Source organism: Populus euphratica, unplaced genomic scaffold (genome assembly GCF_000495115.2).
Source record: "Populus euphratica unplaced genomic scaffold, PopEup_1.0 scaffold588.1, whole genome shotgun sequence".
NCBI classification, from domain to species: domain Eukaryota; kingdom Viridiplantae; phylum Streptophyta; class Magnoliopsida; order Malpighiales; family Salicaceae; genus Populus; species Populus euphratica.
In genome coordinates, this window is record NW_011500202.1 from 140 (window position 1) to 24,522 (window position 24,383).

General features: G+C 35.0%; 2 protein-coding genes across 2 annotated transcripts; one reads left to right on the forward strand and one right to left on the reverse strand.

Annotated features, from left to right (window-relative positions):
* The first annotated feature begins 846 nt into the window (after window positions 1-846).
* On the forward strand, window positions 847-15,990 carry LOC105111896 (protein transport protein Sec24-like At4g32640). Its single transcript, XM_011007376.1, has 25 exons — window positions 847-1,059; window positions 1,217-2,132; window positions 4,326-4,553; window positions 4,676-4,750; window positions 4,844-4,942; window positions 5,324-5,435; window positions 5,861-5,988; window positions 6,160-6,279; window positions 6,519-6,599; window positions 6,920-6,997; window positions 7,153-7,245; window positions 7,850-7,904; window positions 8,646-8,722; window positions 9,328-9,399; window positions 9,568-9,651; window positions 10,366-10,485; window positions 10,617-10,685; window positions 11,081-11,158; window positions 12,497-12,635; window positions 12,956-13,120; window positions 13,677-13,822; window positions 13,904-14,083; window positions 14,456-14,544; window positions 14,681-14,712; window positions 15,368-15,990. Exons 2-25 carry the CDS (start codon window positions 1,311-1,313, stop codon window positions 15,478-15,480), a joined length of 3,255 nt encoding a protein of 1,084 aa, XP_011005678.1. The 5' UTR covers window positions 847-1,059; window positions 1,217-1,310; the 3' UTR covers window positions 15,481-15,990.
* Window positions 15,991-18,109: 2,119 nt separating this feature from the next.
* Window positions 18,110-21,758, reverse strand: LOC105111900 (probable receptor protein kinase TMK1). The gene is made up of 2 exons (XM_011007382.1): window positions 19,471-21,758; window positions 18,110-18,907 (listed from the first exon to the last, which is right to left on the reverse strand). The coding sequence occupies exons 1-2, from the start codon at window positions 21,719-21,721 to the stop codon at window positions 18,393-18,395; spliced, it is 2,766 nt and encodes a 921-aa protein (XP_011005684.1). The 5' UTR covers window positions 21,722-21,758; the 3' UTR covers window positions 18,110-18,392.
* Window positions 21,759-24,383: the final 2,625 nt, after the last annotated feature.

The window sequence follows — 24,383 nt, forward strand, 5'->3', positions numbered from 1 at the left end:
TATTTATAAAAAAAATTTATAATTATCATCAAGATTTTCTCGTTGTATAAACCTATTTGATATGAATATTAGTTATTTTTGTTGTTGAAATATGATTCTCTAATATTTTCTTTTATCTCATGAAATTAGTTTATAAATAAAAAGAAAGAATCTTGAAAAAATAGATAAAAAGATAAAAGTGAAAAATATGTTTTGCCATCCATATAAACAATAAAGTCCCAGAGAATATGTTTTTTAATTTAATTTAATTTAATTAGTCGTTAACATGGTTTAGTAAGAAAGTTTTGATTGCAATTGATTTTTTTTTAAATGATTATATTGTTTACCATATTTAAAGAAAGTTTTTTAATTTAAAGAAAGCAAGCTACGGTTGACCTGGACAAGAGACAAGAGTAATAATCTGTGGACCTAGAAAAAGCTGACTGGGAATCACAATGCTGAAATGGCACGATCTAAGTGGATCAAAGAAATCATTCCTCCCACAAATAATTACGTGGCATAAGTCTTTCTCTCTTCTAGTTTTATGTGTAATGTAACGTCCTCTCCAGTTTTCCAAACTTACCATCCAAATCTTTCTTTCTTGGAAACCTTTAATTTAGTTCCTAATGTTTTATATAATTATCAATTGAGTCCTTCAACAAATATTTCTATCAGTTAAGCACGAAATTTTCCTCCATTCTATTAAACGGCGTCTTTTATTTCATGATATAGGAGGACGGTAAATATTAACATACATCAACAGAGAGAATGATTCTTCTTCTTTTAAGGACTAAATTGAAGTTTGTTTTCTTGTTTTACAATAACCAAAACCATTTATTATTTTTAATAAAAAAGTGAAAATATACTCTCTCTCTCTCTAAAAAACCTGTATTTTGTCATCAACCCCCCCTCCCTCTGTCTCTCAATTGATGTGCCCATCTTGGATCTTCCTCTCTTGATTCCAAAAACCCTGAAGAAATCTCTTGTTTTCACTTTCTCTCCTAAACCATTTCTCTTAGATCCAACAACCGTTTTGATCATTTTCGCTGAATTGCTGGATCCATTTCTCTCTGATCACTGGTACTTAACTATCTCTCCTCTCTTCTCAAAAAGATCGAATCTTTATTCGTTTTTTGCATAATTACATTCATTTATGTTTCAATCCAGTATAAATTTATGGGTTCAATATATATTTATAGTGAATTTAGATTCGGGTTTTGTGTTTTTGAATGTGTAGATTTGGATTTGGTCCTGTTTTTTTGAAGATTGACACTTGTTGGAGATTAAAGAGGGATTTTTAACTTTTGGGATTGGATTGGTTTGATAAAAACATGGCATCTAATGTGCCTCCAGGGGCACCTAGACAACCACCACCGCCTAGTTATAACCCAAATTATCAGCAGAACCCGAATACTTTATCCGATAATTTTCAGAATTTGAATCTCAATCGGCCCTCTTCCATTCCGAATTCAGGTCCTAGGCCTTCGCCATTTGGCCAACCACCGCCATTTCCCTCCTCAGCTCCTTCACCACAATTTTCCCGGCCTGGTGCACCACCTCCTGGTGTTGTCCCTAGACCTTCAGTGCCTCCCTCGGGATTACCTCCATCCACTTTCCCCCCAAATGTTACCCCTGGTAGACCTACTGGGCCGCCTTTCAGTCAGCCGCAGCCTTTCAGTCAGACTCAGCCTTTTGGGTCCAGACCGCCTCCGGGGTCATTCCCATCTTCTGCAAGCAGTGGTCTGGCAACGGGTCCTGTCTCTGGTGCACCACCTCAAGGCTCACTTGTACCGCCATTGGGTTCTCGCCCTGGTCCTGCTGCACCATCTTCTTCACCTTTGAGTATGCCCCCTTCTAGTTCATTTGGTGGTTTAATGAGTAATGGGCCACCAGCACCAGCTTTCCAGAGTGCTCCACGTTTTCCTTCCCCTGTTAGTGGACCACAGCAACCGCCCATGGGTCCTCCACCAACAGTGGGGTTGGCTCGCCCACCGCCTCAAAGCATGCGCCAATTAATGGGTAGTTCGGGGATTAGTGGCCAGCCAGTTGCTTCCTTTTCAGCTCCACCTCAAGGGACACCGTTTTCAGCTCAGCATGGGATGGCACCACCACCAGTAGGTTCTCCTTTTGCACCACAGATGCAACCGCAGTCTGTAAGTTTGTTAAAATCTCACAACCTGCAGTCAGTGTTTGGAAAATTTCAATTGTTATGTAGTTTCCATTTGAATTTATTTTAACTCAAGCGTTTCACAATTGTTTGAAATTCAAGTTAACTAGCTCTTCTGGCGATGTTGGTAGCTTCAAAACTGCTATATTGAAGATATTTTGTACTCTATTTGGGATTGCATTGGATGTAGAATCAGTCTTAAGGATTCATTTTGCTTTAGAAAAATGGCTGGAAAAAAATTATAAAAATCAATCAAGAACTTGAATAGTTTGGAGGAATAGTATGCTTTGTTATGTAATATAAGATGAAAGGAAACAAAAACATGCATTGAAATACTTCTACTACTTTAGACTATATCATGAAATGTTTTGATTGTTTTCAAGTATGCTATACTGAGAGCCAAGGCTTACTCTGGCAGTATGCATTACTTCATCAAGTGATAAGAAACTGATATAGGAACTTATGAGGTTCTTAATTGGAAGTTTTGCAGGTTCCAATGTCTTCTTGTTAACTTTAAAACATTCTTGTAACAGTGTAGATTAAATGTGGTGAACGATTTTTTGATGTATTGAGGCGAGAAATTATATACCAGATAGTTACTCCATAGGAGAGAGAGGTATGCAGAAATATTTTTATCACTTTTGGTAGGACCGAATGTGATTCTCTCTTTTCAAAGTGGGCCATGGAGTAACTATTGGTCATTACTCCTGGAGTAACATAAAATTTCTTGTAGGTGGCCAGATTCTTGGCTGAGGAAATGATGGTGACATCTTTTTTCACAGCTTATTCTGTGTTGCATTATCAGTTTGAAAAAGTAAACCTAGAGACTATTGCTGGTAATTAGGTAGATTGCTTTAACAGTTTGTAACCTAAGAGTTATGAGCGATATAACTGGTTTTTTGGGGCTGGACAATGAAAGTTGAAGCTGGTAATCAGGTAGAACCTTAGCTTACAGCTGAACTGAGTAAATTTCCAGCAGTGTGGATATGTCTAATTAAAGAAAACAGTTGAACTGAGTAGATTTGCAGCTGCTTGGGTATGTCTAATTATAGAAAACCATAGCTGACAGTTGAACTGAGTAGATTCGCTGGAGCTTGGGTGTGTCTAGCTATAGAAAACAGCTTAAATGTCATCCGACTTTACAAGTATAAGGACATAGACATGGAGGATAGGAAGAAGATAGAAGTAAAGAATAGAGCGAGAATAACTAAAAAAGAGAGAAGAAAATAAGGGGAGGCTGTGTGATAGGAGATAAGAAGGGGCTAGGCAGCTTTATGGAATTCTATTGCTTTGAAATCATCAGTTCATTTGGATGGACAGAAATGCAGGAATATAAAGTATCTTTTCACTTCAAGCCAGTTGTTGTGGGATATATTACTCTTCTCACGTGGCAGTGGTGCCTTCAGGACTTTTATGAATGTTTGTCTTAAAGTTATTCAGAGAGATCGGAGTGCTCTTTTAGCTTGAGATTGTTATAATTTCTTTTTTGTTTGGAGTATGTCTTCTCCTAACTAACCTTGTATATTTTTCTTTCCCCCCTTAAATAGCACTCTTGTCCTTTAGAAAGAAAGACAAAAGAGCAAGGTAAGGAAAAGTGAGGGAAAGAAGAGGGAATAAGGCAGCGACCACCAGCTTCCAGATTCCTTTATCTGTAAAGAAAAGCAAAGCTTTGTCTCTTGATAAGCGCCACCTCCTAACCAGTTGATATACCATGCAGTTAACTTATCATGTGTTTGGTTTGCGCCAAGGTTTTTTATTTGAACAATCATGGCATTGTATATGTTAACCAAACAAACTTAGTATGTTTTCGTGTGCATGCCTGTTGATATATGGATTAACAATATAAGAAGTGAACAAGGGTTATTCTTCAATAAATCTGTCTGTAAATCTTCCTTGTACTTCCATTCCTTGAATTGTTCATTGCTGGTCTGTTGCCTCAGTTGTTTCCTATCTACTTTAGGTAGAATATGAAATTTTCTGGCCATGTTAAGAGCTACTTTTCATGGAAGAATCGGTCTATCTTGCTTTACAGATTTCAATGTGATTTGTGCTGATGTGTGTTTGTTTAAGTAGCAGGGATCCATCTCCTGCCTATAATGGGTGAATCTTTGCCTGACATCACATATGTATCTCTTTCCTCCCACAAATTCTGAACACTGAATTTTATGGATTCTTCTAGGTAGCTCAACCTCCATCAATTCCTGGTTCTGCTCAACCACCTAGAATGTTTGGAATGCCACCACCACTACCAAATCAAATGACTGCTATATCACCTGTTATGGGTCAAACTGGAAGTCCTCTATCAGGAGCATCAAAGATTGATCCCAATCAAATCCCCCGGCCCATTCCAGGTTCCTCTGTGATCCTACACGATACTCGTGTGGGGAATCAGGCCAACCCGCCACCGGTATTTATTCCTTCTTGATTTGTCTCTTTCTTTTTAGTCTCTCTTTGTGGAATTTTGCATCCTAAATTAATTTAACCACTGGTTTATTAATCCCTCTTCTGATTATTTGTCCTTTTGTAAAGCCCGCTACAAGTGACTACATCGTTACAGACACTGGGAATTGCAGTCCACGGTACATGAGGTGCACCATCAATCAGGTTATAATAAACTCTTATCATGCACAAACTTGAAGACTTTCTTTGAAGCATTTACAATTTCTGACATTATGATTGACTCCTTCAATATTTCAGATTCCATGCACGGTTGATCTGTTATCAACATCTGGCATGCCGTTGGCTTTGTTGGTTCAACCTCTGGCCCTTCCTCATCCATCAGAGGATCCTGTCCAGGTATTAACTATTTATTTTTTCTTTCTTCCATCTCTACTGCATGACATTCTCTTCTTTCCTGAATGAAAAGAAAGTTTGTTTTGCTCTTTACTAGGTGAAATATTGTTTTCCACTTCAATTCTTCTTTCTTATTTCATTTCCAATGTTCTTTCTTTCTCATTGAAGTTTGATCCCCAAAATAAGCAATTAAAATCTTGTATCTGACACATGATTTGGGGATCACCAACCCATATTATCATCATTTATAAGGTTTTCTTTTTCTTTTTTTGTGTGTAAATGCCTAGTAACCAGTAAAAAGAGCACGGGCCATTGCTTTCATGATGATGAATTGTGCAATTACAATCTCACTAGTTCTTATATCACAAAAACTTGTGTTTGTAGGTTGTTGATTTTGGAGAAAGTGGTCCTGTTCGTTGTTCTCGTTGCAAAGGCTACATAAATCCCTTTATGAAATTCATTGATCAAGGGAGGCAGTTCATTTGTAATTTGTGTGGTTAGTTTACGTACTGTTTATTTTTTTGGTTGTTGGAATTATTTTTGCAGTTTTAATTGTCAGGCTTTCTGAATTTTGCAAAATGTTTGATTTGCTAGTTATAATGGGATTTGAAAGTAGTCTTATCCTTCCCAATGCCTCTTTGGATTTGTCGGTGACTGAAGACAAGAAAAAGTCATGTGCTATACCTGTCGTTTTTAGTTTATCACTGTCAGAACTTTGTTTATTACACTTTCAAACGTACCACTTTCAGTTTTGGAGTGTTGTTTTGAGATATACAGTTATAACTAGCTGTGTTGACATTTTATAGATCTGTTAACAGCTACAGCACTTTATTGGTTTCATTGGCTAGTTGATTTGGCCCTGCTCCCTGAACATACTGGCATGATAAGGGACTTTACAATTTCACTAATTTGTTTTGGCAGGGTTTACTGATGAAACTCCCCGTGACTACCACTGCAATCTAGGTCCAGATGGTAGGCGTAGAGATGCTGATGAAAGGCCCGAGCTATGCAGGGGAACAGTTGAATTTGTTGCCACAAAAGAATACATGGTTTGTTTTCTCTTAAGAATTTGTAGTTTTATAAAATACCATTTGCTTTCAATTTTCTTCGATTTGGATGCCTATGTGACTATCTATTATATATTTGATTCCTTGGTTCAGTTACTATAGTTTTTCTGCGGACTACTGGAAATATTTTATTTTCTATTTATTGTCTTCTAGGTTCGTGATCCCATGCCGGCTGTGTATTTCTTTCTTATTGATGTATCCATGCATGCCATACAAACTGGTGCGACTGCTGCAGCTTGCAGTTCAATTAATCAAGTTATTGCTGATCTTCCAGTGAGTTTTATGTCCACTTCTGAAACATTTTAGCATGTAATTCGTCTAGTGCTGGTATTTTCATCGACTGGCATTGATATTATGTTGAGATTCACTTACATTCATTTAATCATTCATGCTATTTGCAGTTATTTTTTCTTTTGATAACTTACTCTAGCTCATATTTCATAATCTACCTAGATTTGCAAACAAGAAGGCTTTTTTGATTACTGATGTATGAACTGAAAAATCCTTTGCAGGAAGGGCCACGGACAATGGTGGGCATTGCAACTTTTGATTCAACAATCCATTTTTACAATCTGAAACGGGCATTACAACAGGTAAATATGACATTTTTTTCCTGAAGATGCAAGTTGATACATTATTTTTGTTGGAGGATGTATGGTATCTATGAAGTAAAGGAGATGGATAAAGAACTTTAAGTAGATTGAACAGTCAGCTAGATGCTGTTTTGTGCTGTCTTTCTCTGCTCATACCTTTTCTGGGAGTTGTTATTAAATCTATGACCAGTATCCAGCACATCATTTTATTCTACTTAGATTTATGGTTCTGATTAAATTTCAATTATTTTTAGAATTTCAGTGAATAGTCACATCAAAAATTTTGAGTGCTGATTTTGATTTTTGACACATGTTTGCAGCCACTGATGCTTATTGTACCTGATATACATGATGTTTACACTCCTCTGCAAACTGATGTTATTGTTCCGGTTTCTGAGGTTAGCCATCTGGATTCCTATTCTTTGGTTGATCTGTTTTGGTCCAGATGGGCCAAAATATACACGCTTATTGTTCAGTTATGAGTTTTATGTTTAGAGACACCAGCCATCTTTATTAGTTTTTAAAATTCTTTTGGTTTCTTGTGTGGATTCAGTGCCGTCAACATTTAGAGCTATTATTGGATAGTATTCCAACTATGTTTCAGAACAGTAGAATTGCTGAATCAGCCTTCAGTGCAGCAATCAAGGTATAGTCTTTTTTTGCTAGTGGAAACATATATGTAAGGGTTTTGGATGATGTATGCAAATCCCGTAAAAAGTTGAAACACTGTACATGTATTTTCTTAAGGGGAGGTGAAACTTAATTTTTGCACTGACCATGATACTTGGTCCTTTCAAAATTTCCAATTAGCTTGCATGGTTCCATCTTGGACACTAGTCTTAACACATAATATTTGAAATGGGGTACTTTGGGCTTCATGCACAACATATTGCATTTGGACACGTATCATGTAACTAAGCATGCATGTCCTGATAACTAAAATGGAATATACATAAACTGTACACATGAGGTTTTTCAGCCACTACATTCAAAACACTATTTTGTATCTCTTTTTGCCTTTCAGAGGGAGAACCTAATTGATTCACACTAATTGATGCATACGGTGCTTCCTATTTTCCAAGGTTTGTCCTTAGATGGAAAAACCTTGGCAGAATGATACATGTTCCTATGTGTCCGTTGCTGCTACTGGGTTATAGATGTCACCTGGAATCAAATATTATATGCATCACAAACTCATGCAAATATCTTCAGATATTTGGAATTTATAATTGATTTTTTTCCTATTTCAGGCAGCTTTTTTGGCAACGAAAAATACTGGAGGGAAGCTTTTGGTATTTCAATCAGGCAAGCTTATGAACTTGTCATTATCTGCTCACCTTTTCTTTCCTTCTTTCATTTTTTTTGTTGTTGACCTGTGTAAATGTACATGATTGTTAAATTTTATTATTTTTAATGGTAGGATGCAGTCAATAACATTCTGCTCCTTGTAATTTTCTTTGTTACTGTGTTAGGCATATAATTTGAGAACAGATAACCACTTATTCTCTGTTGCTATTTGTGCTCCTGAGGCTTTGATTTTGATCTAAGTTCTGAGTTCAGTTAGATGCCAATAAAGAGAATGATATTTTATACTAAGTATTCATACTGCATATTATGTGATCATGTGCGTAGTTGTGATCTGCATCATTGTAATTACTGTCTAGAATATTCAAATGGAAGAAGTGACTTGTGAAATGGAGAAAGAAAAAGGTTTAACTTTCTCTTGTGAGGGAGTTCTAGAATATAACACATATACCAGAGTTTCATCAAGTTTGATTTAGACTCAATTTGAGCTGGCTGCCTGGCCTATGGTGTTAGTCATAGTTTTATTAAATTAAGCAATCATTTCACTTTTACATTTTTGTCAAATGGAAATTCTATGTATTTTTGTGGATGCTTTTCTTGCTTTAAGCATGTTTCAGGCAATTCCATGTTTTTTCTTGATCCTATTACATGTTAGGAGCTTTCCTACTTCTTCCTACCACTATAAAACCTAGACTGAAATTATTCTGATGGGGTATTCTGATGATTCTACTATGTTTACAGTCTTGCCTTCTGTTGGCATTGGAGCCCTTTCTGCTCGAGAGGCTGAGGGAAGAAGTAACATCTCTGCAGGGGAGAAGGTATATTTATCTTATTTACGTGTCTCCTGCCATCTGTTGTGGTTGTCCTTTTGCTTTTCATGCTGCAGCGTGGAATTAATTTAAGATGAGAACTATTGAATCTTATCCCATCCATTCATATTTGAAGGGGACTGCATAATTTGTTCTAACTTCAATCTCATCTTCCTTTGAATAGTATAACTGACACCCACACACACTCACACACAAACTTATAGCCTTTCCTAAATATAATTTTTCTTCTCTTATGCCTCTGAAAGATTGGAAGAAGAATCAACATGTTAGGATGATAATTAGATCTGATTATCTGTCAACTCTGGAAGGTTAATGTTGACAAATGGATATGCTCATCTTCTTGTCATGTTAATCATTATTTGAGGCTTAAATAATCTGTTAGTTTTTTCTTGAAACTAATGGACTGACATTCCTTCTCATGTTCCATTTTACTGGAAGTGGAGTACCGGGCTATGATATGTTTTGCAGTAGTATTCATCTGTTAAACTCTTGTTTTTCCCTCATAATTAGTGAAGTGAAGAAACAGTCAATTCAACTGGAGAATATAGCCCTGAGGTTTTGGTAACAGTATTTTCTTATTTACTGGATTGCAGGAGGCCCATAAATTACTCCAACCAGCAGACAAAACATTGAAGGAAATGGCAATTGAATTTGCTGAATATCAGGTGACCTTTTTATAATTCTTTCCCCCTGTTTACATGTTCATTACAAGGATGCTAGTACTTAAACTGTTCGTTTTCCCCTTTGTACTTTATCATAATCATGAGCTGGTAGATATGTACCCTTTTGCCAAAATGTATCTAATCAGGTTTACTTTCCTGCATGTGTTCTAGGTCTGTGTTGATGTGTTCATCACTACCCAGACTTATGTCGACATTGCTTCTATCTCTGTCATCCCTAAAACAACTGGAGGGCAGGTATTATAACACTTGTTTCACAGTTTCAGTAAAATGACAACATGTGTATTGGAATTTTATCTCTGCAATACCTTGTTAAAGGCAGCAAGCCTATTTGTAAACTGATGTTTGGGACCTATTTATTTCTGTTTAATATGCTGGATGCCCTTTCCAAGCTATCTTTCTTATTTTACTTTTCTTTATCTTTTTTTCCCCATTTCTGTGTGATATTTGACTTTTGGTTCTGTGTTATGTGGTGATGTCAAGCATCTATTTTCAATGATTTATTGAGTACATCTTCCATTCTTTGGTGACTTATGACCTAGATCCTTGTGTTGGTTTCTCTCCATGGTATGCGCTTCATGTTGCATTCTAAATCATGTAAACATGCTAATTCAAACACGGAAACCTTAATTACTTGCTGTGCACCTTGATTCCTCTTGGTGAGTTATGACCTCAGTCTTTTTGGCTGGTTCCATACTGCATATCTTGTACAAGATATTGCTGCCATGATCCTTAGGAGAGAGTTGCTGGGGGCTCTCTTGTAGGCAAGCTGGATAATATTTGGCATATATTGGCAATCTGTGTTATACTAACATTTCACCACCATATCATTGTACCCATCACCCAGTGCATGAGTTCTAACAATGTGCTGTGAATGACTTCTAGTTTCTTCTTTTAGAGCTGCTGGCATATTTCTGATTATGACTTCAAATGTTTCACATTCTATTCCAGGTTTATTATTACTATCCTTTCTCTGCTGTTTCTGATCCGGCAAAGCTGTATAATGATCTCAGATGGAATGTCACACGGCCTCAAGGGTTTGAGGCAGTGATGCGTGTGAGGTGCAGCCAGGTACTCCTTTCTGGGACACACACACACACACACACACACACATCTTTTGTACCTTGCTCACAGTTATAAATTGTTTGATTATGTTTTCTTTACATGATACTAGGAATTTGACGTGATTTGTTTCTTTATAGGGCATTCAAGTTCAAGAATACCATGGAAACTTTTGCAAGCGCATTCCAACAGATATTGACCTAGCTGCGGTTTGTATCTTTTTATGAAATTCTTCATCTTCATACTCTTGTAGCCTATTACACTTTAGTTTATTTGTTAATGAGAGCATTCAAGTTGTGAGTGCCTAGATTCATCCTCTATTGATACTGGACTGTAACTTTGCTTTTTTAAAGCATCAGGCTGAATATAAAATCATATTCACTCGCCTGAAACTTCTTTCATATAACAAGCTATCGAGTGAGTAGAAGAATCTGTTTTGACTTGGGCTGATCCATTGGATGCTGATTCATTATGTATTTTATCTTTTTATGTTCCATTTCTTGATTTCCTATCTCTGGTTTCATATGATTCAAGTGGCAACGTGCATATTTTGTAGCATTTTTACTTCTAATTGCTCTACCTGATCATTCCTTTTGTTTTGCAGATTGATTGTGACAAAACTATTATGGTTACATTAAAACATGACGATAAGTTGCAGGATGGCTCAGAATGTGCTTTCCAGGTATCTTAGTATTTCTTGCCACCTGCACAGCTTCTAATACTTACTGGTCCTATCTGCTTTCATTATATCTAGGGTGAATTATGTTGTGGTCCCACCAAGTTTGACCATTATATGGTATAATCTGGTTTTATGATTCATGCAATTAAATCCTTGAATTTCATCTCGACTGTAATGTCCCTACTTTCAGTTACCATTGAGTAGGTTAGAGGAGAATCCATGCGACAAGTACAATGTTGTTATTTCTCCCAGAAACCCACCTTGTCCTGGTGTCAGCAGCTTATGAAAACTCAAGTTCTTCAATGGTCCATTCATTTTGCTAGTGGTCCAATTCAACCACCTGCCTGAGTAATCCAAAACACAAACTTAACTGCTGTCAGGTTTTCTCTTTCTGTTTCATGTTCAAGAACTATCTAAACAGACCAAGATAACAGTAGCCAGGAATTCATGTTCTACTGCTACTGAATCCGAAGTATGGTAACATGGAAGTAACATAAGAAGATTCAAAGACAGAAGTGGAAGAGGCAGAAGTCCAATCCTTAATATATATTGCCGAAACTGGGCAAGCGAAGTTAGTTAGCTTTATTTGAATTCTTGAATGTCCTCAGGGCAAAGCTAGGCACAAACTGAAAAAGGAGAATTGGAATTTTCCTTAAATCCATGGCCCTGGATTTTAGCTAATGAACAAAGGGGTGCTGAACGACAAAATGTTCTGATCCTGGCAAGATTCATGAAACAATAACATAGAAAAAAAGGCTAAAAGAATTTGAAACATCAGTATGTTGAATGTGTTGTGATATCTGTCAATAATGTTGTAGCACTTCAATCATGATGTGTGACAACCTTCAGCTTTTCTCAAATCTCCCTTGGTACTTACAAAAGAAACAAAAAGATCAGGAGGGTCCTTGTATAGAGGGACTGCAGGGACAGTTACAAAACACAACATCATGGCTGATGCCATATGTGATTGCTGACATATAATGCAACTAACACAAGTGCATTACTTAAGAAGTATCTAGTTAGACGGCTCTTGAACATGAAACAATAACATAATGAGAGAAAGAAGGCTTGATTTTTGTTCTCAATTGAAATTGTGTGCTTTCATTGCTGACATGTAATTCAATTAGCACAGGTACATTACACTAGCAGTATCTAATTAGGTGATTCTTGAATATGAAACAATTACAGAGTGAAAGGGAGATGACCTTATTGTGGCTGCCATTTGCAAATGCCTGCTTTTAGCTTGTTAGAATTATGAAACTTGGAAGAACCATGGGGCGGTTTCCCTTGAATCTGTTGTTGAGAAGATTTCTTATTCATATTGTTTGCTTCATTGTTCAGTGTGCCCTCCTCTACACCACCGTGTATGGACAAAGAAGAATTCGTGTTACAAATTTATCATTACCATGCACAAACAACTTAAGTAATCTGTTCCGCTTGGCTGACTTGGATTCCCAATTTGTGTGTTTCTTGAAGCAAGGTATTGAATTTTTTGTCAGGCATTCTCTTTGCTGTCTGTTTACACTTTCATAATTATACTGTTCTCATATCATGGTTTCTGACAATCTTTATATCATTCTCATCCAACATGTTTAAGTCACTATCATGATAATAACTGTCATTTTTTCACACTCACTTCCAACATGTTATAGAAATTCTTGCCAAACTTTGGCCTTATAGTTACATAAGAATGGATGTCTTTTTGCTTCTAGAAGTTTTTATTGTTCATGGCATAACATAAGTAATTATTTTTTGTTTTGACGTAAGGGGACTGATACTTTTCTCAACTTGTCTTTCTAGCCGCAAGCGAAATCCCTTCCAACCCACCCTTGGTTATCCGAGACCGAGTGACAAACTTTTGCATAAACATTCTGCTTTCATATCGAAAATTTTGTGCAACTGTATCATCATCAGGACAACTCATCCTTCCAGAAGCACTTAAACTTCTGCCCTTGTACACCCTCGGTATATACTTCTCTTGCATTAATTTATGCTCATTCCGATATAGTGTTTATGCTGAAATTGCAGATATTGCTATGAACTCACCTAACAATTAATCATGTTTTATGCTGTGGAACTGTTTCAACAGTTAAATACCTGTACATGATCCATGTACACTTGGGTGTCTAGCAGAATTTCTTTTCTGGGAGTTAATATGGTTAAAGCATTGAAGAGCAAAATAACTTTATATAGTTGAAGTAAAGCTAGTTAGATAAGTAAATTAGTTCAATGAAGTTACACCTTTCCTTTTCAGTGTTTCTGTAGCTTTACATTTTTTGTTTCTTTGGTAGAAATAGCTTTAGTTAAAACATTGATTTGTTGGTGCTGTTCTTCATTTTGGTGCATAATGATATTTCCTCTTGTTGATGCTATAATTCTGTTTTTTTCTGCAATATGTGTATTGTTTACTGGACAGATTTGAAATGGATGCTAGTGTATCAGCAAGTTTCTTTTAGTATGTTTAAAGAAATTGACATGCCGCAATTTTTTTTCCCCTTTTCTGGCTCCCTCTCTCTTCCAGCATTAATTAAAAGTACAGGATTGAAACTCGATGGGAGGATAGATGATCGGTCTTTTTGGATCAATTATGTTTCTTCTGTTTCTACTCCTTTAGCGATTCCATTGGTGCACCCTAGGATGATTGCAATCCACGACCTTGATTCACAGGCATGGGTTGTCTTTTACTATTTTCAATGCTATATTATATATTTGTCCTATATTCAATGGTAACCTGCTGCTCATTGACAGGAAGCAATTGGATCTCTTATCCCCCCTGCACTTCCTCTTTCTAGTGAATATGTGAATGACAATGGAGTTTATCTTCTTGAGAATGGTCTTGATGTTTCAATATATATTGGGAACTCGGTTAATCCAGATATCTTGCAAAAACTGTTTGGCATTTCATCTGTTGCTGAAATTCCAACTCAGGTACCATTCTTTTAAAGAATTTAGATCTGCTTAACATCATTATTTTATTAGTGTTGGTTTGGAAGAAGCTGTACCTGACCATCAGACCAATGTGGAAGATGCCAAATTCACTCAAGGGACATAACCTCGTATGCTATGTGCCCACAGAATGGGCTTACAAGACACTACTAATTCACAGGCCCAGTTGGGAATTTTATGAATGAAACTTTTGGAGATAATAATGCTCAAACTCTTTTAAGGTTTTTTGGGGATTTGAGTTAATTTGATAATTAACATTGTAAATACCTGGACCTGTCAGAGGTGTTTTATTAGAAATTTTCTATTTGCGTAGCCATTCAATTGTTTTGCAACTAATTATTTTGGTATTCTCAGTATGTCCTGGAGCAATATGACAATCCACTATCAAAGAAACTAAATGATGTGATGAACGAGATACGACGCCAAAGATGTTCTTTCCTGCGGTATGATGTTTCAGTTGGTGATTTTTAATATAAGAATTTTTTTATGACTTATATTCACCTACTATTTTTTTCTGTCATTCTATCTACACATGCTTGCAATCTCTCATTCTGATGTCTTGCAATTCTTACCTTGCAGTTTAAAGTTGTGTAAAAAAGGAGATCCATCAGGTGAGTTCATTGGACCTGTTCTTCTATATAATGGAGGGAACTGTAATTCCACTACATATTGTAAACCCAAAACCATAATGAAACAGATTACTTGCTCCTCGAAAAACTCTCACATTATCTTGTACCCCTGCGAAAGTAGTTGCAGGACTTGTTGGCCATTTCTGATACTTCATTACTTATCAGGTTATTTGGAAATGTGTGACTAGTTAGGAACTGCATTGGGTCATTTCATGGAAACACAGAACAGAAGTGTTAGTTTGCCAGCACCACCCTCCTTCACTTAATGGGCCATACAATACTGCTACTCGTATCAATTCTCATGTTGAAGTCATGTTTTGACTGATCATGTATTGTTTTGGTATCGATATATCATCATTATAAACTTCATGATGACTGATCACAGCACTATACATAGTCAGAAAAACCACTAGCCACTACCAAAGAGGGCCCAATGATAATTTTGATCTGTAAATGCATCGTGGTAATATCTATGTTCATACAATCAAATTGTGCTTCATAAATACACGCATTGTTCTCATCTTTGTCTGGTGTTGAGTTTTCTTCTGCCGATACTACTGGATGGAGGGAGTTTTTATTGTTAAAATGTTCTTAACTAGTTTGATTTGTTGAAATTCGACTGCTACTTTTTCCACAGGAATGTCATTCTTCTCATATTTGGTTGAAGATAAGGTTCCAGCTGGCGCTCTCTCCTATGTAGAATTTCTAGTGCAGGTCCATCGGCAAATTCAAGTAAAAATGTCTTCATAATTCTGGCATCTACAGTTGATTTTACAAGTTTTGATAGGCGCCTGCAAGGACAGAATCAGATTCAAAGTAAAGAAAATCAGTGTCATGCTTGATATGTGTTTCTGGGATCAGCAACTCACTCTTATTTATTTACAGAAAGCAAGCTGGGTATGAATTTTTCCATGGAAGTTTTGTTGAGTGTGGTTCTATATTTTATAACAGTGATTGCCAATAATAAACGCTTTCATTTATTGTTCTCTTACCCCGTTTCCCCACCATTTCCTTTTCTATTAGTCATTGTGTACTGTTAGAATCCGCCCCACCCCATCCCACCCCGCCCCCTTGGTGGTTAGACATCCACTGATTGAGGGTCTCTCCGGGAAAGTACCGTAAGAATCCAGTGGTGGAGGGAGGGGAAGATGTCAAACAATTTTTTGTTGTAATCTCACACAACCTTGTTAGATGTGTACATTTGTATGACAATTTAATGAGAAAGTTAACAGAACCGTCTTGAGATATGGTTTTATCACAGCTGAAACTTTCATGTGCTCTGGAACCTAGTCAAAAGCTCTCTGATCAGGGAAACCTATGACATGGTTTTCTGTGACCTCGAGAGAAATTGAGCAAAACCATTCAACAAAAATAATGATTGGAAATGAAGACACCAAGTAAAATGAAACTGGGTATTGAACCATATAGGCTAAAAAAAGAATGGCCGAAGCAGCCAATCCAAAACAAAGAAATCGAAATTGAATAGAGCTCTGAAATTAACAAATGACCGGGGTTGGTTTCACTGTTTATGTAGACAATGAACCATCATATTTTGATTCCACCCCCAACAATTTCAATTTAACCCTTCTGTGACCTAATTCAATGAGATTAGATTCCAATTGTCATAAAAATACAAAACTAAAAGAAAAATGATTGAAAAGGACAACAAGAAGAAATTACATATCTCCCGTCAAACTTGTGATAAATTTTGTTTTGATTCAAAAATTTATTTTATTTATTTTTTAGTCATTGACTTTGAGACAAGGGTGAAAATCATCTAAAAAGGCCAGGAAAGAAAAACCTATCAATTCCATAACTTTTTGGTATAGAAATTCGTGGCTCTTTATATTAACAAGTTCCATTTAACGAGAAGAAGTTTAATAATAATTGTTTTTTTTAAACATCCATGAGAAAAGAGGTTAGGCTTGGTTTATATATTTCTCATTCGGTCAATTTGTTTATTTTGGTAATTTTAGGGGTATAAGATGTGTTGGAGAGGAGTTTATGGTATTTTGGAGTGAAAATGGGTTATAAAATAGAATTTTCAACTAAAAAAACTCATCCCCATAAAATATATTAAAATAATATTTTAATATTTTGTATGTGATTGAAGAAACAAATATAATAAAATCTTGTCAAAAATCTACTAAAAATTAAAGATAAGAAATTTTATTTTCATTGAAAATTCAAGAGTTGTTTTTTTGGCATATTAGGTACAAAATAATTGAATAAGAAATTATTAACATTCCTATTAAAACCCATAATATTATTTAAAAACCATATCAAAATTGCATAATAATTTAACATGATTTATAATGCATTTCAATCAAAATCTAAAATAAAATATAGAAAAAATTTCATAAAAAAGGCTTAGGCACCCAGTCATATAGATGGAGCTCTCACGTCTAACCCTTTTTTTCTTATTTTTTTTTTCAAGAACAAATAACATGTCATCCATCATTTTATATTTTTTAAAACAAGTAAAGTAGATGATGTGTCATGTGATTCTCAATATTTTATTAGCAGAGAATCAAGCAAGGCGTTTTGGATCTAAAGACCTAGTTTTTTTTTTTTAAATTCATTTTCATTGAAGAAAACCCTTAGGATCTCAAAAAAGTAATTTCTCAATTGAAAATATTCTTAAATTAATTCAAAAATATAAAAAATAAAAAATTTCAACCTTGATCTGCTTCTTCAAACATGGAGCTCCAAAAACATATTAATAATACTCATGTCATCAAAAGAAACACATTGATATCAAATTTGGATTTTCTATTAACAAATATTGGTCAACCAACCATTTTATTTCTCCTTCGATGTTTTCTGAAAATTTTCTTTTATCTCTTAATTTTGGAATTGAAATATGAATAAAAATAGAGTTTTTGATTAAAACAAAAAGCTTCAAACTGAAGAGGCCAAAAAAAAGAAAAGTTTGGAGATTAGATTTTTCATGAGCAGTTTTACAAAAACAAATTCTGTATTTTTGTCTAACTGTCAAATTTAATTTTTAATTTTTTAAGAATAATAAAATCAAGCATCAATCTAATATAGTTTAGTTTTTTTTTTATAACAATAACTTCATAAAAAAAAAATTATTAAACTTAATTTTCATGATATAATATATATATAAAAAAATTCAGCTCGGCAACCACCAGATCAAAAAATGCTTCTAAGACCAAAAAAAAAAGAAAAGGAAATTAATATTGAAATCCACAAAACTATGTGAGTGATTATATAGCGTTTTCATATTTTAGTTTTTTATTGATAATTTAATAAAGGAAAGCCACGAATTAAATAAAAAGCTAAAAATCTCCTCACAGCAATCAGCACTGAAAGCAATATATACAATAACAATAATAATGAAGGATAAAAAGAAGAAAATAGAGCCTGAAATATATTACCACCACCTTTTCTCCCCGTTTCTGATTTGACTCCAGGGTAGCTAAATCAATCAGTAGCCTCAACGACTACAGTAGAGAGAGAAAAAAAAACTAAATAGCTCTAATGTTCAGCTTTGGACCAATTAAAATAACAAAAATAAATAAATACAATGAAGCCTTGGTATAGTTTGGTAACCACTAGTGGCAATCCAGCAAGTGGAGAAGGATACAAATCTCCACCTTTCTACCTTACCTCTTCAAAAGTATTTTAATCTCCTTTTGTCACCGACAATCATTTGAAGTAAATGTGTCTGAAAAGCCAGAGGTCATTGAGGGAACACTTGACCTGGTCTGAGTGAAGGAAGTATCATCAGACATCGTAGAAGTACCTTCTTCAGTTTGCCATCTTCGCAGTGTTTCAGGAAGGTTGGTGTCAAGGTCGGTGCCACAGTTCTGGTCCTCTTGTTGGCTAGTCGGCCTCCATTGCTTTACAAGAGGTGCCAATACATTCACTGCATGCCCCATGTCTGGTCTCTGATATGGATCACGAGCAGTGCAATGTCCTGCTAACTCAGTCACCGTATAAATGGTGGCTAATGTCTCTTCATCTGGTTTTAGAGACTCATCAATTGCCTTTGGAATGTTCTCCTTGTTGATCAGGATCCTGCGGAACCATGTGACCAGATGAGCTGCCTCTTCTGGCCTAGTGTCATCCACTGCTTTTCTGCCAGTTATAATCTCCATCAGAACAACTCCGAAGGCATAAACATCCACCTTTGAAGTCACTCTTCCAGTAGCTGAAAAAAAACAAAGACCCACTTCAGATTCAGATCATCCGCAAACAAAGGGAACTGGTTTCCAAATAATTTCATCACAGACTAAAGGAAAGTGCGTGCAGAATCTGAGAATTAAACGCAATTTCACATAGAGATGTCTTTGAAAACATGCTTGCAGCAAACATAATTGCACACATGCACCCAATAAGAACGCAAACAACAGAAATTGTTCGTAAATAAATTGACCCTTGTAAGAAGTCAACCCTCACTAAACTTAACCATCAACCAATTCAGTTCATCAAAATCAAGAGAAATTTACGATCAATATCAGCAGCCAATAACCTGAAGCATTTACAGGACAGCAAAAAATATGGCTATTTCTAAAATGTTGCGATGAAAAAACTCAATTGACACCACACAAAATAGATGCTAAGATGAAATGACCATGTGAGAAACATAACAAAAAATGTGAACCTATTGACATTCCAATCTTCATACTGCTAAATCATTGTTAAGAAGAACATGCAACTGGAGAAATCCCTTCAACAAAGTTGAGAATACACGAAAAGGGCCAAGCCAATTACCAGCATACTCAGGTGCAAGATAACCAAATGTGCCTGCCAATCGTGTTTCCACAGAATACTTCCCATCTGGTGCATTTTTAACCAAACCAAAATCTGCCACTTTGGCTCTCATGTCGTCACCAAGAAGAATGTTTGAAGTTTTCAAATCTCTGTGAATGAAACTCTGCTGTGCTAAACCGTGCAGATACTCAACTCCTCTTGCCACATCCAGTGCAATTGTGATCCGCTGCTTCCATGTAAGTGGAGTGTACCTGTAATCGTGACATTCAAATAGATGCTGTCCTAGTGTTCCTTGTGGCATATACTCATAGACCAAGAGTCTCTCGTTGCTATTTATACAATAACCTAAGAGAGCAACTAGATGTCTATGCCTAACCTTTGTAAGCACCGCAATCTCTGCTTGAAACTCACTCATACCTTTGTTTCCCATCACTGTGGATTCCATTCTCTTCACAGCAATCTTAGTTCCATCATGCAACTCTCCTCTATAAACCACTCCAAAACCACCTCTTCCTATAATATTGATCTCATGAAAATTATCAGTCACTTGTCGAAGAAATTCAATGGGCACAGCAACATTCCCACCCTCAAAAATATTTTTGCTGTTATCACCATCACTGCTCTGGCTATGCAATGCAATAGGGACCTTATTATAACCATTCCCTCCACCTGCAACTTCATTTTTGAAAAATGCCTTTCCACCATCCCATTTCAACTCCTTCCCAGATTTGGGATCTCGTTTCTTATATTTATATAAGACAAATGACAGGACAACAATAAAGATGACACCAGCAACAATGATGCCTGCAATCACACCAACAGCTATCTTGGTGCTACCTGCACTGCTTCCTCCACTGGTAGTTCCTCCATTGGAAGTGCCATTGGTAGTTCCTCCACTGGAAGTATCTACATCTGTCCTTAAGAATGGGTTCCCCGGCTTTGTAATTAATTTCACAGAGCCTGGAAACTCAGGAATTTTTCCTGATAGGTTATTGTTGGAAACGTCAAGGGTTTCTAGCTCTGGCAGCTTGGTCAAGCTACCAGGAATTGAACCCGTCAAGTTATTCTCATTGAGATACAAACTTTTCAAAGAAGAGAGCTTGGCAAATGATGGAGAGATACTCCCTGTAAATTGCTGCTTTGCCAAATTCACAGTAACAACGTTCTTCTTCCCAACGTCACAAGTAACAAGGGGCCAACCACAAGCATCATTACCGTCCCACTTATCAGACAATGTCGACGGATACCCAAATCCCCCAGCAATCTCAAGCAATGTCATCACCAGAGCGTCACAAGGAACCCCAGGACCTGCACAGTATTTATTAATCCCTTCATTTTTAACAGTGATAACAGACGGGGGAAACTGAGGCACAGGTCCTTGGAATTTGTTATTAGACAAGGAAACATTCACTAAATTCGGCAAAGAAACCAACGACGCAGGCACAATCCCTGTAAACTGATTATCCCTCAACTGCAAATCAAAAATGCTCTTACATTCTGTCAAATCTGGTATAGGACCCGTAAACTGATTCATATGAAGCCAAACCTGAGACAACTGAGTTATCGATCCAATCACCTCAATACTCCCAGTTAACCCAATTTGCTGATTATTCAACCACAAATTCTGTATCCCAGAATTCGCAAAAGAAGGTGGCAAAACCCCCGTCAAATTATTATAACTCAGTCTCAAATTCTGCAAACTTGGTAACGACCCAAAAACATCAGGAATAGAACCAAAAAGTTGACAATCATTGGCTGTTAACGTTGTCAGACTAGTACATTGAGCTAAATCAGTTGGAAGCTGCCACGGAGACAAATTAACATTATTTCCAATACTTAACGTTTGCAAACCCGTTAATCCTTGAAAAAAACCAGGAGGGATGGACGTGAAATTGTTGGAATCCAAGAAAATGTATTGCAAATTCGTTAAGTTGGCGAGGGATGGGAGATCCCCAGAAAGCTGGTTTCCCTGTACAGACAGAGATTGTAGTTCAGAAAGGGTAGATATTTCTGGAGGAAGAGTGCCTGAGAGGCTGAGTTTTGAGAGAGAAATGGAGGTGACTCTTGATTTGGAAGAATCACAGTTTATACCATGCCAGGAACAAAAAGTGGTGGAGGATTTTGCGGACCAGCCGGAGGGTAATGGGGTTATAGAGTTGGCCAGCTTAAGAATGGTGGCGCCGTCGTCGGCTGTGGCGGTGGAGAGGAGGAGGAGGAGTAGGGAGAAGAGGGAAGGGTGGTGGTGACCCATTGGGAGAAAACGAGTGAGAAAGGTAGGGGAAAGAAAGGCTATTGAATGAAAACACATGCTTGCCTTATTTTTAGTTTATTTTTTTTTTAAGTGAATTTGATTTTTTTTTCTCTTATTCTTTTATTTATGGGAAAAAAAATAGTAATAAGCTTTGCTGTTATTTTTTTTATTTAGATAATTAGCATTGGTGTTTAAAGTGGTTGTTAAGATAAATCGATATTATCAAACAAATCTTGGTGCAATTTTTTTTTTATTCTTTTTAGATTAGATTTTTTTGTATATTATATGCATTAATGATAATTCTTGTGTATAGCATGCATTAATTATTTTTTTCCCGATGACATTGAATATATATCAATTATGGGTATTGATTAGTTTTGAATTATGTGAAATCCTATAATTGTTTTATTATTAATATGGTAATTCAGAGAAAATCCATAGAGTTAGTTGAATTCTTTTTGAAAAAGAGATGAGGTAATTAGGAAAAATGGAAATAAACATTCTTGATTTTCTAATTCATTGACAATCTTTGAATGATATATAATTATTTCCTTTAAGATTTTGGATAAATATCTCTTAAAGCTTCCAAAAATAATATGTGCAATACATATAAAAGCATTTAGGAAGCATTTAGGAACCATGTTTTTTTTTTTAAAATTAATTTTTTATATAAAATTAATTTTTTTAATGTTTTAAATTGTTTTAATACACTAATCTCAAAAATAATTTTTAAAAAATAAAAAAATTATTTTAATATATTTTAGTATGAAAATCACTTTAAAAAATTTTCAAACAGGCTAATAATTGGTGGCATCATTGGAACAATTTAATTTTTATTTTTTAAAGAAATACTAAGCACATTAGCCAAGAGGGTTAGGTGATTGAATTTAAATACTTGAATGTGAAAGGTTTGGTTAATTAGGTTGGGGGAAATCAAGAAAAATGTTAGGGTGTGTTTTATAACAGAAACGATTTTTCCCATTTCTTTTGTAGTTTTTGTTTTTCAATAAAGAATTAAAAAACGTATTTATTTATTGAAAATGAAAACAATTTTTTTGTTCATTTTTCAATAAGAAACCCATTAAGAACACAACTATTCTCATAAAAAACCATAAATCATAATTTTCATCTTAGTATTTTGTATTTGGGATAATCTAATTATAGAATAATAATTTTATTTTACTAAAATTGTTATGAAGAATTTATATTGTTAACTCAAAAGATATTTATATTAGATTTACAATAAAAATTAAATTTGTGTCACTAACTAAATATAGAAATCTGAAAAATAATAATTTTAATATTTTATATTTTTAAAAATTGCTTGTGTATAAGAAAATTGTATTGTATATATATGTTTTTTTTTTCTCATTTGAAAAACTTGTATTGAAAAATCACGGAGAACTTCTAAACCATACAAAATTGAAAAAATGAAAAATTAGCTTTTCAGGAAAAATATTATGTTTGAATAGAAAATACTATTTAAAAAAAATTGAAATATTACTATGTTTTGAAACCACAACTTAATCCCTGCATCCCTTGAACGAGAATGTACAATAAATTTGTGTCACTAACTAATATAAAACAAATGAAAAATAATAATTTTAATATCTTATATATTTTTTTAAAATGCTTGTGTATAAGAAAATTGTATTTATATGTTTTTTCTTTCTTGTTTGAAAAACTCACGAAGAACTTCTAAATCATACAAAATTGAAAAACTGAAAAATTAGTTTTTCAAGAAAAATATTATGTTAGAACAGAAAATGCTATTTTTTTTTTTAAATATAACTATGTTATGCAACAACAACTTAATCCCTGCATTCCTGGGAAGAGAATCTCGAAGTGTACACAATCTAGTGTATGTTTTATTTGTTTTTATATTTTAAAAGTATTTTTAAAAAATTAATTTCTTTAGTTTAAATTATTATTTTTTTAATGTTTTTAAATAATTTTGATGTTCTAATATCAATATTTTTTAAAAAATATAAAAATATTTTTTAATATTTTTTTAAATATTTTTTTTTAAAAACAACTATAATTATATTTCTAAACACCTCGTGAGCTTCATGGATGAAGAAGGCAAGGCGTTTGCTTAAAATCTGCTGCACAGCAGCTGTCCATAGAAGTTAGAGCATCCTATTCAACATCAATCATGCTTGTCATACGTTAAGGATTTTTGCACGTAATATTCAAAATTTAAAAATGGTTCCAGACCAATATCTTTAATTTTTTTTTAAATAATAATAATAAAAAAAAAGCTTAAAAAACTTGTGTGTTGTGTCGTTGGTTACACGTATTATTGTCCCCGGAACAGGTGGAATAATCACTTGTTACTCTTGCAGTGTACATTTCATGTGATGGAGTGCTCGCTTCATCTTCCCAAATTCAAGTGAAGTCGTCCGAGTCCATTATTATGTTCATAAAACAAATGTGCAGGAGAACATTACAGATGTGTTTCTGTTCCAAATGGTAAGAATACTCTATGCAATGGGATATAAGAGATTTGGGTAGTGGAAACTGAGAGAGCATGTCTCCTTATATCTATGTTTTCTTGTTTTGAAAGCACGAAGTTCACTTCAAAACTATTTTAATTTATTTTATTTTTTTATTTCTTTAATTAAATATGTTTTTGTCTCTTTTACACTAGACCCTTCTGTCA

Coding starts and splice junctions, on each gene's coding strand:
- LOC105111896 (XM_011007376.1), top strand. CDS start 1,311: ATGGCATCTAATGTGCCTCCAGGGGCACCTAGACAACCACCACCGCCT. Junction 6,600..6,919: donor TGAAACGGGCATTACAACAG/GTAAATATGACA, acceptor ACATGTTTGCAG/CCACTGATGCTTATTGTACC. Junction 9,652..10,365: donor CTAAAACAACTGGAGGGCAG/GTATTATAACAC, acceptor ATTCTATTCCAG/GTTTATTATTACTATCCTTT.
- LOC105111900 (XM_011007382.1), bottom strand. CDS start 21,721: ATGGGTCACCACCACCCTTCCCTCTTCTCCCTACTCCTCCTCCTCCTC. Junction 18,908..19,470: donor TCTTGCACCTGAGTATGCTG/GTAATTGGCTTG, acceptor GTTTTTTTTCAG/CTACTGGAAGAGTGACTTCA.